At 49.8% G+C, this 14,160-nt stretch overlaps 1 protein-coding gene across 3 annotated transcripts in view; it reads left to right on the plus strand.

Annotated features, from left to right (window-relative positions):
* Window positions 1–14,160, plus strand: part of PALD1 (phosphatase domain containing paladin 1) — a 157,116-nt gene that overhangs the window by 73,225 nt on the left and 69,731 nt on the right. For all 3 annotated transcript variants that reach the window (XM_054984134.1, XM_054984135.1, XM_054984137.1), the window contains exon 11: window positions 13,721–13,816. In XM_054984134.1, the coding sequence (XP_054840109.1) occupies window positions 13,721–13,816 (96 nt within the window). The remainder of the gene's footprint in view (window positions 1–13,720; window positions 13,817–14,160) is intronic.

Below are 14,160 nucleotides of genomic sequence, written 5' to 3' on the forward strand. Positions count from 1 at the left end.
ACCCTGTGTATCTGTGGTGTAGGTTTGGTAGGGGGTCAGCATGACCAAGAGCTCTCCTTTTATCCATAGATGCTTAGTTTTTTAATTTGTGCTGCTTATGAGCTGCAACAGACACTAATCACTATAATCTAATTGACTTCAGTGAAGTTAGAACTCTCCTTAGGATTGTACTTCTAGTCCTTTGACTTAAGAAGGTTGATGGACTGATGAAGTATAACTAACATCTGCTCAGCACAATTCCACTAAAAAGTTACCTACTCATTAAGGGCCAAGGAGAATAAATTTTTTATCTAAACAATTTATATAGTGATATAATGATTTCTATACTAATTATTAGGGGTGTGCACCCAAAAACAATTCAGGATAACCCAAATCCTGAAGCGGCAAGCTGCTTCAGGATTTGGGCATTGAAAAGCTTTGGTATGCTCTGTAAAGATTCGAGAATCTTTATGGAGCACACCAGAGCTCGAAGCAACCCTTTTTGTGCAGCTTGCAAGTGGCAAGAAAAGGGTTGCTTTAAACTTCCTGCCCCGCCGCTTGTTTCCCCTGATGGGAGCGGGAGGAGGCTCGCCCTCCTATCAGGTGAAGCAAGCGGCACAGCACTTTAAGTTTCAAATGCCCGTTGCTTGTTTCACCCGATGGGAAGCAAGCGGCACGGCATTTGCAAGTGCCCCTTTTCAAGCTGTTTGCAAGTGGCATGAAAGGGGTGGATTTCACACTCCCCACCCTGCCACTTTTTCCCCCATGGTAGAAGGAGGAGGGAAGTTTGAAAGCAAGTCGCACTTTTCTTGCTGTTAGCAATGCAAACAGCTAGAAAAGTGCTGCGGGAGCAGCTGCTGCTGCTTTGCCCAAAGCTTCACAAAACGATACAAATCGCTCCGGAAAGCTTTGCTTCGGGATTCCTGAATCGGTTCAGCAATGCTGGAGCCGATTCAGGAATCCCGAATCTTTACAATTCGGGCATTTATGTGCTTTGCCATTCTTATTGGACCTATTAGTAACAGTGCAACCTTAAATAGAGTTGTACCCTTCCAAGCCCATTGACTGCAATGAAAAGGGTGTAACTCTGTTTAGGATTGGACTGTAATTGTGTGAATCTGAAAAATGCTATGAGCCTTGCATGCAGTCACCTAATAGAAATTGAGTGTCGTCTTCTCCAGGATCAGTCTTCTTAAACTGTGTAATGCAGGTATTTTTAAGAGATACATACTTTTTGCTTCATGACATGCAGCTTCTTCCTAACAGTTGACAAGAAGTTTGAAGAATGGAAACAGGAAAAATAAAGATACAGGGCTTACTGCTTCAGTATTCTTTGTGAAAATCTCCTGTGCCTAAAATACATAAACAGGATAGGTTATAAAATTCTTCAGGTGTAAATGATAGCTATGAACAAGGACAGTCTGTACTAGAAGTCAGAAAGCATTCCACAGGACTGCTGTTTATTCAGAAAACCAGAGGGATAACTTCTGTTTCCAGGAGAACATTTGGAGCTGGAAACAAAAACTCTTGCTCCTAATAAGTTTATTTGTCACATTGATACCCTATTCTTCCTCCAAGGAGTTCAGGGAGGTCCACATGGTGTGGTGTCATGAGAAATCTCATGACTTTAGGCCAGTGCAGGTCACATGATATTCCCTGACCCCGATACAGTTGCTGATCAGGCTTACTTGCTGATCTGAACAATGAGACCTTTTTCGGGTTGTTTTGTGGGCTAAGGATTTCCTTTTCTTGCCTTAGTCCCCTCTGCCTTTTTCTCACCCACCTCCATGTAACAAGATCCAGGCCTGACAAGACATCTCATTTTATACTAATAACAACCCTGTGAAGAAGGATTGCCAGGTTCCCTGTAGTGGTGGGGACATCCCATGGCCCCAGTGGGGTCTTCTCACCACTGCTCAGCTGGTTGGTAGGAGAAAAAATGGCAGGAAACTGGGCGGGGGGGGAGGGGAGTCATGTAACATCCCTGTGCACTGATGTCACTCCCTTTGTGCCTGGAAGTGACAGTGGCATATCACCTGGGATGCTCTAGCATTTTAGCAAAACTCTGTGGTTTAACCAAATGCTAGAATGTTCCTGGCGATGCGCTGATGTCACTTCTGGACATTGCTGACAATATTGTTTTGCCGGCAATATCAGTATGTTGATGGTGAGCCCCCCACCCCCCCAAGCAGGGAAATCTGTTGGTTGCCAGGGGGCAGGGCAAAGTGGTGGTTTGACTTCAGCCACTGGTATTTTTCATGTAGTGTTGCTAACAGGCCTGGAAAAAATAGCCTGTTTAGTGTGGCTTAATGTGTGGGAATGAGCAGCTGAAGTTTCTCGTGGCATGGAGATAAATAACATTTCATTAAGCCTGTCTGTGAAACAGGCAGATGACGTTGTCTCCAGGCAGTTGACAACCCTAATTTTATGTCTGAACTTGGGTTTCTCTGGTCCAAATTCCCCACAGTTATAATTTTTTAACTACTGGAGGGGCAACCAAGCTCGCTCATTTGCCAGGGCAATAAAAACATTTTTGTAGAGACTTGATGTTGTGTAATGGCTAAGCGACTGTGCTACAGATCAGGATATCCCTGAGTTGAATCCTGCCTTTTCTATGATCTCATCACATGGCCTCAGGCAAACCACTCTCTCTGAGCCTCATCATTTCCTCTGGACATGTTAATGCCTGCCTACCTTAAAGGGTTTTTGTAAGGATAACTGAGATAATTAAGAACTTTGAACCCTCAAAAGTGCTATGGAAATTCTTTTTTTCAAAGGGGTGACAGCCTTGGTTTTTGGCAGTAGAAGGGCACTTTCACAGGCAGGAATGGGGGATACACTTTTTGCCTATCTTTTCTCCCCCTACAGATCCCCCACATTCCACCCAGTGCATTTCCTGGGTGTCCCTGAAACCCAGGGGTGTGTATGTGTGGCATAAATAACACATTCCCATTTTGCTGCTATTTAATTGGCTTGTTAATCATGCAGACATAAAACCAGTTTTCACTGTAAAGTTCATGCAGGTGATAGCCATGAAGTGAAGTGAGGAGCAGAGGAGGTTTTACTATTGCCTTCCTCTGCAGAGCCACCCCAGTCTTCCTTGGTGATCTCTCATTGAAGTACTGACCGGGGCTCACCCTGCTTAGCTTCCAAGACCCAACAGGATTGGGCTACACCATGCCACTTTCCCACCCTCCAAGCATATTAAGACCCTGATATATTGCGCCCCCCATTGGACCCCGCCACCCTCTGTTTTCAGATTTGTCTGCTGTTGCCCCTTTACTATAGCACTGAGTTCTTCCTCTCACTGAGGTTCAGCTGCTGTTGGCTGTCACTTCCTTTCTTGATTGTCTCAAGCAACAGCTTTGTGAGAGCAACTCCAAAGTTCCTGTCAGGGTGACTTGCAGCTTGCCCTTGCAGGATATGGCTGGTGTATGTCCTTACCGGCTCTGGGAAAGCAGCTTTTGGAAAGGGCTCCACATTAAAACCCAGGGAGTGTTTATTTGAAACTGAAGCTCAGCAATAGCTCTCTTAAACAATGGAAAAATTTCTGGGAAAATGTTCTTATTTGGACAAAACACATCGGGGTGGAAGGGAAAGCCAGATTATGTAAGGTAGGCTATGCCAGGCCTGCACAATTGGTCAGGCTCCAAGCCAGTTCCAGCCCACTAGCTATGAATGGTTGACCATGGAGGGGGTCTGTGAGTCTCCTGATGCCTGCCTAGAGCTGCAAAAACAGGTGTGTGGGGGGGGGGGCTGGCAAGGCACATTGTGTGACCACTGGGATTACTTTTGGTGTTGTGCAGCCCAATCCAGCTTTATTGGGTTGGGGAAGGAAAAGGGCCACTTCACAAATTACGTTTGCATATGTGTTAAAATGTTTGAGGCTGATACAAGGTCTGTGTGTTCTCGTGTTCATGTATGTACTTTGTAAGAAAGTGTAAAGTGTGTGGTGTCATAGTTTAAATTTTTAAAAATTTGCTTCCATTTAAGTGTTGCCTAAATCTCTCCCATTGAAATGTGTGGGACTTAACCATACTTAATTCTGGTTGGAGCTGTGCCCAGTGACTTTTTTCCCCTCCTAATGTGTGGCTGGAAGTATTCCATGCAAGAATATTTCTGCTCAGTGCTAAACATCTTTCTTAATCTTTTGATAAATGACTTCAGGCCGGATTTCTCTAAGGGGTAGCAAGTAAATATTGATGAAAGGCGATTACATAATGTCAGAGGTTTCCAAGGGATTCTTGCCAATTTCTCTCCACTTGGGGGGAGAGAAAAGTTTCTTATAAATATGGAGTTAAATGTTGGTGCTCTAAATTTTTCCATCAGGAGCATTGGTATGTTATAGTAGGTAGATGGGGGAGACCTGGGCTCCAGTCCTCCCCCAAACCTAAAACATGACATGAGCCAGTCACTCTGTTAGTCCCCATGTCGGGATATGTAAATGGGAGCATCCCCTAGATGCTGAATCCACAGGGAATCTTTTGAGTCTGTTTTATGTACAGCTGTGGATTTTAGTGGAAATGAGTCTCCAAGGGAAGAAAAGAGGAAAGAGAAGGAATTTTTAACCGCAAAATAACATTATTAATCTACCCAATAATAGCAAAGAGAAGTAAAATAATAGCAGAACTAGACAGTCGGACCGTACTATTCCATGGCAAAAACACAATAGCAAATTACTTGTGGAAATGTGTTTCTCCCATGGGGCTGGTCCAAAGAAAAACCAATCCAGGGAATAAAGGTAGGTGCGGGGCTGCCCAAAAAGGCACCATAAGATGCAAAACAATGAGTGTTAATGGTGGGGGAGTGTTCCAGGATAGGAAGGGAAGGAATCTCTAGTCATGTGGAGGTGCTATGAGAAAAAAGACTGATTGGTTGTCAGGCTGACTTGCCTGGATGGGTGTGTGTGTGCATGTGTGTGTGAAGCTAAGAGATGAAAGCAGGTAGATGGATGTAGAGGATCAATTTCAAGAAGAGAAGCAGAATGGGAGAAAGAAGATCGCTTTGACTGTCTTGAAGTTCAGTGATTTTCTGTCAGTAGCGATGGAAGAAAATTCAGGAGCAGGTCTGACTATAAAAATGGAGGGCTTGGCAAGTCCTTCTTATACACCTGGATTTACCCAAGGTCAGATAAAGGTTTGTTAGTGGCTGAAAATCGTGCAGAATTAGGATCCTTTCTGCCACTAGGCCAAACATCAGGATCCAGCTGCTTACTGGTGGAATTGTGGTTGCACTGTGATTGTTGGAGCCTTAGGAACTGTGTCTCCACTGATAGGAATGGCAGAACAGGTCAGAGGATAATTTAAACTTCTATTGTAAGGGATTGACCTGACTAGCCCAGGCAAGCCCGATCTCATTAGATCTCAGAAGCTAAGCAGGGTCAGCCTTGGTAATTGGATGGGAGCCCTCCAATGAAGACCAGAGTTGCAGAGACAGGCAAAGGCAACCCACCTCTGTTAGTCTCTTGCCATGAAAACCCCGTTAGGGGTTACCAAAAGTCAGCTATGTCTTGACAGCACTCTCCACCACCACATTGTGAGGGATATTAGTAAGGGATATCTCTAGGTGAGGTAATGGGAGCAGGAGATGCCTGATTGCGGATGATTGAATTAGCTGGATAGTAGTTATGACTCGTTCCTGCTGACTGTGGTGAGAAGATGGGTAGATCCTTCCCAAGTACTTGATGAGACTTCCAGAGAAGTCTAAATAATGAGGGAGATTCTGAGATGCTAGTTTATTGTCCTGCAAACATGAGTTGTTACTCATTGATGGGGTGGGAGGACTGTTAATCATGCAGAAGAGCCTCAGTTAATATGCCCTAGAGTTCTCATGGCAGCTTGGTACTTCCTCTTGAAAGAGCCTGGGGAAGTACACACCTTAATCGAGAGATTATGAGGGTCAAACTAAATGTTACGACAACAGCAGTGCCAACCCGTGACTGCTGACATCGATTTAGAGGAAAATTTAGCCTTTTAAAAATTTGTCAGAGTGCAGTGGCACCATGCAGTCTTGTCCTGACCCTATGGCTTTTCAAGTGCTGAAACAGCCCCTACAAAGCACTTGAAGAGGGACAAGCTCTTATGGTGCCGCTGCACTGTGACAATTTTTAAGTGGCTAAATTCTTCTCTAAAATGGTATTGGCTGTCACAGGCTGCATCAATGGCTGCCATAATGTCTGGTGCCTCTGACTTGGTGTCAAAAGATGGATTCATCCAAGCATCTGACTTTGCTGGGCCAGCGATTCTTGGGGTGCAAAAGACATGGCTGTTGGTATGTGTGTATGTGGAGAAGTAAGGAGAGCAGCAACTCTGTCTCAGCCCAACCCACCTCACAGGGTTATTGTGAGTTAGGGGAGAGGGCAGATTGTTTATGCACTCTGAGAGTCTCTCTACACAAGACACCTTGTGCGTGTTCGTCAAGTGTAGGGAAATGCAATTTTAGTTGGGAAGTGTAGTTTTCAAAGACAGAGCCTGGGGAGATCTCTCCTCAGAGGGGTTGTTAGTTTCATCTTCTCTTCCCTGAAGGCTCTGTCAATTTCACCTCTCCAGACTAAAATTCTGTGGGATTGCAACCAGAGGGCAGCAAGGAATGAAAATGGGCTGGAGCTGCCTTCCAGAGCCAGGCTTAGACCTGGAGAGGTTATGATGGGCTGAAGTTTCTCTTCTGGCTTTTCACAGCCCCCTCCAGTGTTATAGAAAAGCCTTTGCCATGCCCGGCTCTGTCTTTTTAAACTACCCTTCATCTTTGTTCTTCTGTGCCTCCACACATGGGACTGCGCAGGCGCAGGCCAGCCGCCGGAGAATTTTCTAGAGCTTCCATGGCTCCGAAGGGGCCGTTTGTCGCGCGCCTCAGCGACCGTCTTCCCGCCCAAACGGTCACGTGATCCTCCAGCGACCAACGGCCCCTTCCCTCAGTTCTCTTCTTGCCGCCGCTTGGAGAGAACGTGAGCTTCGTTGCTCTGTGCTTTTGTGCTTCGTACTTTACTCTAACTGATTGCTTGGCTTTTGACTTCGGACTTCGTGACCTCGACTATTCTTTGGATCTCGCTTTGGACTTTGACGTGGACTCGGTAATTTGACTCGGACTGTTTTTGACCCTTCTTTCGCGTGCCCCTGAAGATGGCCTCTACGGCTCTCTTCAAGCATTGCCTAAAATGCCACACTAAAATGGCCAAATCCGATGGCCATGATTTGTGCCTTTTTTGCTTGGGGGAGACCCACAATGTCTCGGCCTGTAGGATCTGCCAGGGTTTCACCAGCAAGGCCCGGCAGGATCGCAAGGCCCGGCTTAATTCCTCGCTGTGGCAGAAGGTCATGTCGGAGGGAACCCCGTCACGTCCGTCCAAGGCCGGCCCTAGCCCCTCTGCCGAACGGCATTCCAGAGCTGGCTCAGTGGCCTCCGCGAGGTCGGGGTCGAAACCGCGTCCCCCGAGTACCTCGGCGTCGAGAGCGGCCTCTCCAGCGCAGGGACCGGTGCGGCCGCCCCGTAGCGCGTCTTCTACCAGGTCGGATCCGAGACCAGCTTCGGAACCGAGGGTCCTGGTACCGAGTCCCCGGTCGGAACCGACGACCGGTTCGATCCCGATCAAGGCGAAGAGGTCGAAGCCGAGGTCCCCTTCGAAGGCGAGGAGCGCGTCGGTTCCGAGGTCTTCTTCGGAACCAGCGAAGAAGAAGAAGAAGACCAAGCATCACCGGTCGCCGCGTCCCGCTCCTCAGGAGGAGGTCATCGTGCTTCCTCACACGCCTTCCCCTCATCTGGGCTCCCCGGAGCCAGAAGACATCTCCGTGCCAGTGCCGGATCCGATGGCCTTCGAGACGGTGCCCGCGGAATTCTCGTCGGGGCCGGAGCCGAGCCCGCGCCGTCGGAGCCGACCATCGCTTCCCCTTCGGTCGCCGAGGCTGGAACCGAGCCCGTCTCCTCGTCGGAGCCGTCCGTCGCCTGTCCGTCCGTCTCCACCTCCGGTCGGTCGTGAGCGGCATGGTTCCGGGGACAGTGTCCGATCAGTCATTCGGTCCACTGCGTCCCGGCATCGACAGGCTTCCTACCTCCCCTCGCCATACCGTTGCCAATGGGAGGGGGCACCTGCGGGCTTCTCCGTGTCGGAACCGAGGCCTTCGACATCGATGTCGGCGTGGGCTCCCCCTCCGCTCCAGGTTCCGGAATCCCAGCTCGGTTCCGATGAGGAGGATGTGGAGAGCTTTGGCGGCTACCAGTCGGAGTCCTGGTCCGAACCATCGCCAGCTGAGGAGCTAGTGCCATCTGCGGACTCCCCATTCGAGGACCTCCGCATCTATGCCGACCAGATGGCAAGGATGGCCAAGGCTCTTGAGATGGACATCTCTTCAGCAGCCCCGAAGACCAAGGACAAGCTCCTCAAACGTATTTACGGGGATAATCTGGCGTACGTTGGGTTTCCAATGCTCGAGGGTATTGAGGAAATCGTGGAGAAGGTATGGCAGGTGCCCTGTGATCAGCCTCCAACATCCAAGAGGATTGAGCAGCTCTACAAGATCAAGCAGGGTACCTGGCCGGCACTGGTGAAACACCCTCCACCTTCCTCCTTGGTCACGGAGGAATTCAACCCCCGACGGTCGGGTCACTCCTCGGTGCCTGCCGATAAAGAGGGCAAGAAGCTGGATGCCATGGGCAGGCGCCAGTACATCGTCGCTTCACTGGGTCTGAGGATCGCCAACTACCAGACCATCATGGCAGGGTACCAATTGTACCTCTGGGAGAAGTTGGCATCCTACACTCGAGACCTTCCACCTGAGCAGAAGGCTGTCGTCTCCCTGTTGCAGACAGAGGCTGTCCGGCTGTCTAAACAGCAAATGAATGCCGGGAGCCACGCTGCCGACACTGCTGCTCGGGGAATGGCTTCGGCGGTGGTCCTCAGGCGCCACTCCTGGTTGCGGTCTACGGCCCTGTCCCAGGAGGTGCGTTCCAGGGTGGAGAGCATGCCCTTTGAAGGGGACTCGCTGTTCTCCAAATCGACCGACGAGACCCTGAAAAAGAAAAAAGAGGACAGGCAGACGGCGCGGTCCTTGGGTCTGGCTCCAGCGGACAAGCCCTCCTCCAGGCCACGGTACGCTCCCCGGTCCGGCCCTTACCACTACCAGGGCAGATACCAACATCAGCGGCCGGGCTACCAACAGTATCCTGCCTACCAGCAGCGGCCTTACCCTCCCGCACAACAGCAGAGGAGGCGTCGGCCCTTCAAGCCTCGTCCGGCGCAGCTACCGGCCCAGCAGAAAGATCAGCAGGGCGCCGGGAGGCAGTACTGACGGGTCACGCCAGCCGTATCCCCGGACTTTTCGGACAGACTGAGTCCACTCCTCTCTGAGTGGGAGTCAATAACATCTGACTCATGGGTCTTAACTATTGTTGAACTGGGATACGGGCTGGAATTCGTTGAGCTGCCTAGATGCAGTTCACCCCTGACAGCTGTTAATAACACTATGGCCGAGCTGGATGCGGAGATCGTGTCGCTCTTGGCCAAGGGTGCTGTGGAAGAATTGCCCTATGAGGACTCTGTAAAGGGTTTCTTCTCTAGGTTCTTCCTGGTCCCTAAGAAGGATGGGGGCTTACGTCCCATTTTAGATCTGAGGGGCCTTAATGCCTTCCTCAAGGTGACCAAATTCAAAATGGTTACGTTGGCGGCTGTGATCGCCTTGCTGAAACAGGGAGATTGGTTTGCGGTTCTTGACTTGAAAGACGCATACTTTCACGTGGGCATACGGAAGGAGCACAGGAAATACCTGAGCTTTGTTTACCGGCAAAGGGTTTTCCGGTATAAGGTGCTCCCCTTTGGCCTGTCCACTGCCCCACGAGTGTTCACTAAATGTGTGGCCCCTGTGGTTTCCTTCCTACGGGAAGAAGGCTGTACCATCTTTCCGTACCTCGATGACTGGCTCATCGTGGCTGAATCGGAGTCTAGGCTGGTGCAGGACATTGCCTTGGTACTTAGCACTTGCCAACGCCTGGGGCTCCTGGTGAACTTGGAGAAATCCAAGCTGGTGCCCAACTGCAAGGTGTCCTACATTGGTGCACTGTTAGACTCTGTGGAGGGTAAGGCCCTGCTCCCCTTGGAGAGGGCTCGGTCCCTAAGGGGTCTAGTGTCCATGTTTAAAAGGAACCGATTCCAGTCTGTGCGCGCTATCCAGTGCTTACTAGGGCATATGGCAGCGGCCACCTCTGTGGTGCCTTTCGCTAGGCTGCGTATGCGCCCTCTCCAGAACTGGTTTGTGCGGAGGTACGATGCTCTGCTGCACCCTCCGTCCCTCAAATTCTCTATCCCGAGGGTCATCCTCTCCTCCTTGGACTGGTGGCTGTCTGATGACAACTTGTTTAGAGGGACCCCTTTTGGGTATCAACACCATGACATCACGGTTACCACTGATGCCTCTCTGTTGGGATGGGGGGCTTACTGTGGTGATGTGTCTGTGCAAGATGTCTGGTCTGACAGGGAAAAGACCCTCCATATCAATGTGCTTGAACTAAGGGCCATTCGTTTCGCACTTGTGTCTCTTACAGCACTGCTGAGAAATCGTCAGGTCTTGGTGCAGACGGACAACACGACTGCCATGTACTACGTGAATCAGCAGGGGGGCACAGTGTCCATGGCCCTGTGCCGGGAAGCCACGCTCACTTGGCAGTGGGCTATCAGGAACGGCGTGTCGCTCCGTGCTATACACGTGGCTGGGTCAGACAATGCCCGAGCAGATGCCCTCAGCAGGGTCCCTTTGCTGGACCACGAGTGGGAACTGAACGTAGAGTGCGTTGGGCCGATCTTCCAGATGTGGGGTCATCCAGTGATAGACGTGTTCGCCACTGCGGCGACCACCAAGGCCCACACGTTCTGTTCCAGGGCAGGGAGCGACCCCCTCTCTATTGGGGATGCCTTCCAGTTTACGTGGACGCAGGGCTTGCACTACATGTTTCCTCCGTTCCCCTTGATTCCCAGGGTCCTGTGCAAGATAGAGGAGGACGGGACGGACTGCATCCTGGTGGCCCTCTTCTGGCCACGGCAGGTTTGGTTCCCGAAGCTCCTGCGGATGTCCCAACGGACATATGTGATGGTTGTTGGGGGTTTTCCGGGCCAACAACCATCGTTCTCCGGCCGTGAAAGCCTTCGACAATACATCGGACATATGTGAGTCTGCCCCCTCGGCAAGACCTTCTCCTAAACGGGAGCCTAGTCCACCACGATCCCAGGAAGCTGCACCTAACGGCTTGGCGGATCGTTCCTCCCCTGTAGGCTTTACTGACGAGGTACGGAGGGTCCTCCTGAACGCCCGTCGGCCTTCCACTAGGCGCGCTTATGCGGCCAAGTGGCGCAGGTTTGAGCTCTGGGCACTGGCCAGAGGAGTGGTGCCCGAAAGCAGTCCCTTGGGGGTTGTGTTCGAGTATTTGTGCCACTTGCGTGGCCTGGGCTTGAAGGTGTCCTCCCTCAAGGTACACTTGGCAGCGATATCAGCTGCTCACGCCCGAGTAGAGGGTGCTACGGTGTTTTCTCACCCACAATCCCGCCAGTTCCTTAAGGGCATGTACAATCTTTACCCACCTGTGTCGGCGCCAGTGCCTCAGTGGTCGCTGTCCTTGGTGCTCTCACGCCTCATGTTGCCTCCATTTGAACCTATGGCTACATGCCCCTTGGATATGCTATCCTACAAGGTAGCATTCTTGGTGGCCGTCACATCGGCCAGAAGGGTCAGTGAGCTGTCTGCACTGCGGTCTGACCCTCCCTTTCTTGTGTTTCATCCCAACAAGGTGGTCCTGCGTCCCTGCCTCGGGTTCCTGCCCAAGGTGGTGTCCGCCTTCCACCTCTCGCAGGATATCTCACTGCCTGCATTCTTTCCTCAACCTTCCTCTAAGGGGGAAAAGGCCCTCCATTCCCTAGACTTGAAGAGGGCCCTAGCCTATTACCTGGATAGGACGAAGGGATTCCGCTCCTGTCCTCACCTGTTTGTATGTTTTGGGGCCAAGGACAAAGGTAGCAGGGCTTCCTCACAGACCCTGTCTAGGTGGATTGTGGCGGCCATTAGCAAGGCCTATTCCCTGGCAGGGGTGGCTTGCCCGCTCCATGTCAGAGCCCACTCCACGCGGTCCCAAGCATCCTCTTCGGCGCTCCTCAGGGGGGTGCCCCTGGTTAACATTTGTAAAGCAGCCACATGGTCCTCTGCAGACACCTTTGTCAGGCATTACGCCGTTGATGTCAATGCGGAGCAGGATGTATCTGTGGCCAAGGCTGTCTTACACTCCCTTTTTTCCTGAGGGAGTTTTGGAATGACTTTCTTGGCGTACCTGCTGGGTACCCTTGAGTGAAAGTGTGTATATATGTACCTGGGGGTGTGTATATATGTAAATTTTGAGTATTTATGTGTCCTTACACAGTTTTTTACATAGATGTATATATGTATATCTATTGTTGTTGTTCTTGTTGTTCAATAAAATTGTGTTGGACTTCACCCCCGCCTTCCTTATTGTGTGAAGCTTGGTACACTCCCATGTGTGGAGGCACAGAAGAACAAAGATGAAAACAGGGTTAGCATACCTGTAACTTATGTTCATCGAGTTCTTCTGTGCTGACACACAACCCTCCCTCCTACCCCGCTGTGAACTCCAATGCACGATAATGTGATGGCTGTAACGGAAATTGGTGTTTTTAAGGTGTTATGGCTGAGGTGTGTTGGTCAAGCGGCGGCAAGGGAGAACTGAGGGAAGGGGCCGTTGGTCGCTGGAGGATCACGTGACCGTTTGGGCGGGAAGACGGTCGCTGAGGCGCGCGACAAACGGCCCCTTCGGAGCCATGGAAGCTCTAGAAAATTCTCCGGCGGCTGGCCTGCGCCTGCGCAGTCCCATGTGTGTCAGCACAGAAGAACTCGATGAACATAAGTTACAGGTATGCTAACCCTGTTTTCCCAGCTACCATTGCATCTCCCAACATGTGTACTTCACATGTCAGATGTCTCATGTAGAGAGACTCTTATTGGGAGGAGGGAGGATGGGATAAAAATGGGAAGGGGAACCCTCCCACAGCTAGATTTTTTCATTCTAAATGATTTTTCATTCTAAATGTTCTTGAAGTGCTTTGTGTGTACCTAAAACATTTTTTTCAATGTTGGAAACACAAAATGCATCCTTGGAAGTTTGAAAGCTGAGTTTAGTGCAGGTTCAGAAATGACCATGGTAGTCAGAAGGAAATTGAGATGCTGTTATGACAAAGCATTGTCCCTAAGATGGTTTCTGATGAGAAGGCTTCAGCAAACGTTATTTACTGGGATGACAAACGGGCTTGTGAAACTGCAGACAGAAACTGGATTCTCAGTGGAAAGCTGTTGTGTCTTTGGGTTTTTTGCATTCCCCATGTCTGTGTCACAAAACATAAGAAGAGAAACCAATATTGAGTCTATAATTCAGCTTGAAATCCACTGTTTAAAAAAGCAATTTTGTAATGGACATGGGGTAGAGATTCATTGCCCTCTTTGTTGATGTGCAGAAGAACACTAAGAACATACTCAAAAGTGCATACATTATCAAAGTTGTGGGACTCCATTCTTGAAGCAGAATTTGAATTTTTTTGAAAAAGAAAACACATAGCTCTGAGTGTTTTCACTCTCTTAAGTGGCAAAAGATTTATATAGTTTTTCCACTGTATAGTCATTGTGCAACTTGCTAGCTGAAAAGGCTTCCTGGTGGTGTATTCCTAAGTGGCTGTATCCCTTCTTGTTTTCGTGCATTGCAGGGAAACAGCACCAAAGAGTATTTCCTTCAGAGGACATTGCAGAGCCTGGAGCGCTATTTCTACTTGATTGCTTTCAACTATTACCTTCATGAACAGGTGAGCTCCCTTCCCAGAGCTGCTAGCGAAGAATGCACATTCTGCCTCCTCATCCTGGCCATCCTTTGGGGAGGAGGAATCTGAAGATGCTTAGTTCTTTCGGGGAGTGTTGTAAAACCAACAAGGCCCTCTGATCATTTGTGACAGCCTTGAAAATACTTCCACAAAATGTTACTAATTTACCAAGTTAAAACTGTGCAGGTTTGTCAGGTGTGGTCTACAAGAAGGTAAAAGAAACTATATTTGTCAAGGTTATCTGGATGAAATTATTTGCTCTTGGCAAGTAGCATTTTACTAGCCTGAGTGATGAGATTAATAAGGTCCAGACACTACAGCTACTGGAA

This window comes from Eublepharis macularius, chromosome 6 (assembly GCF_028583425.1).
Source record: "Eublepharis macularius isolate TG4126 chromosome 6, MPM_Emac_v1.0, whole genome shotgun sequence".
Lineage (NCBI taxonomy): Eukaryota > Metazoa > Chordata > Lepidosauria > Squamata > Eublepharidae > Eublepharis > Eublepharis macularius.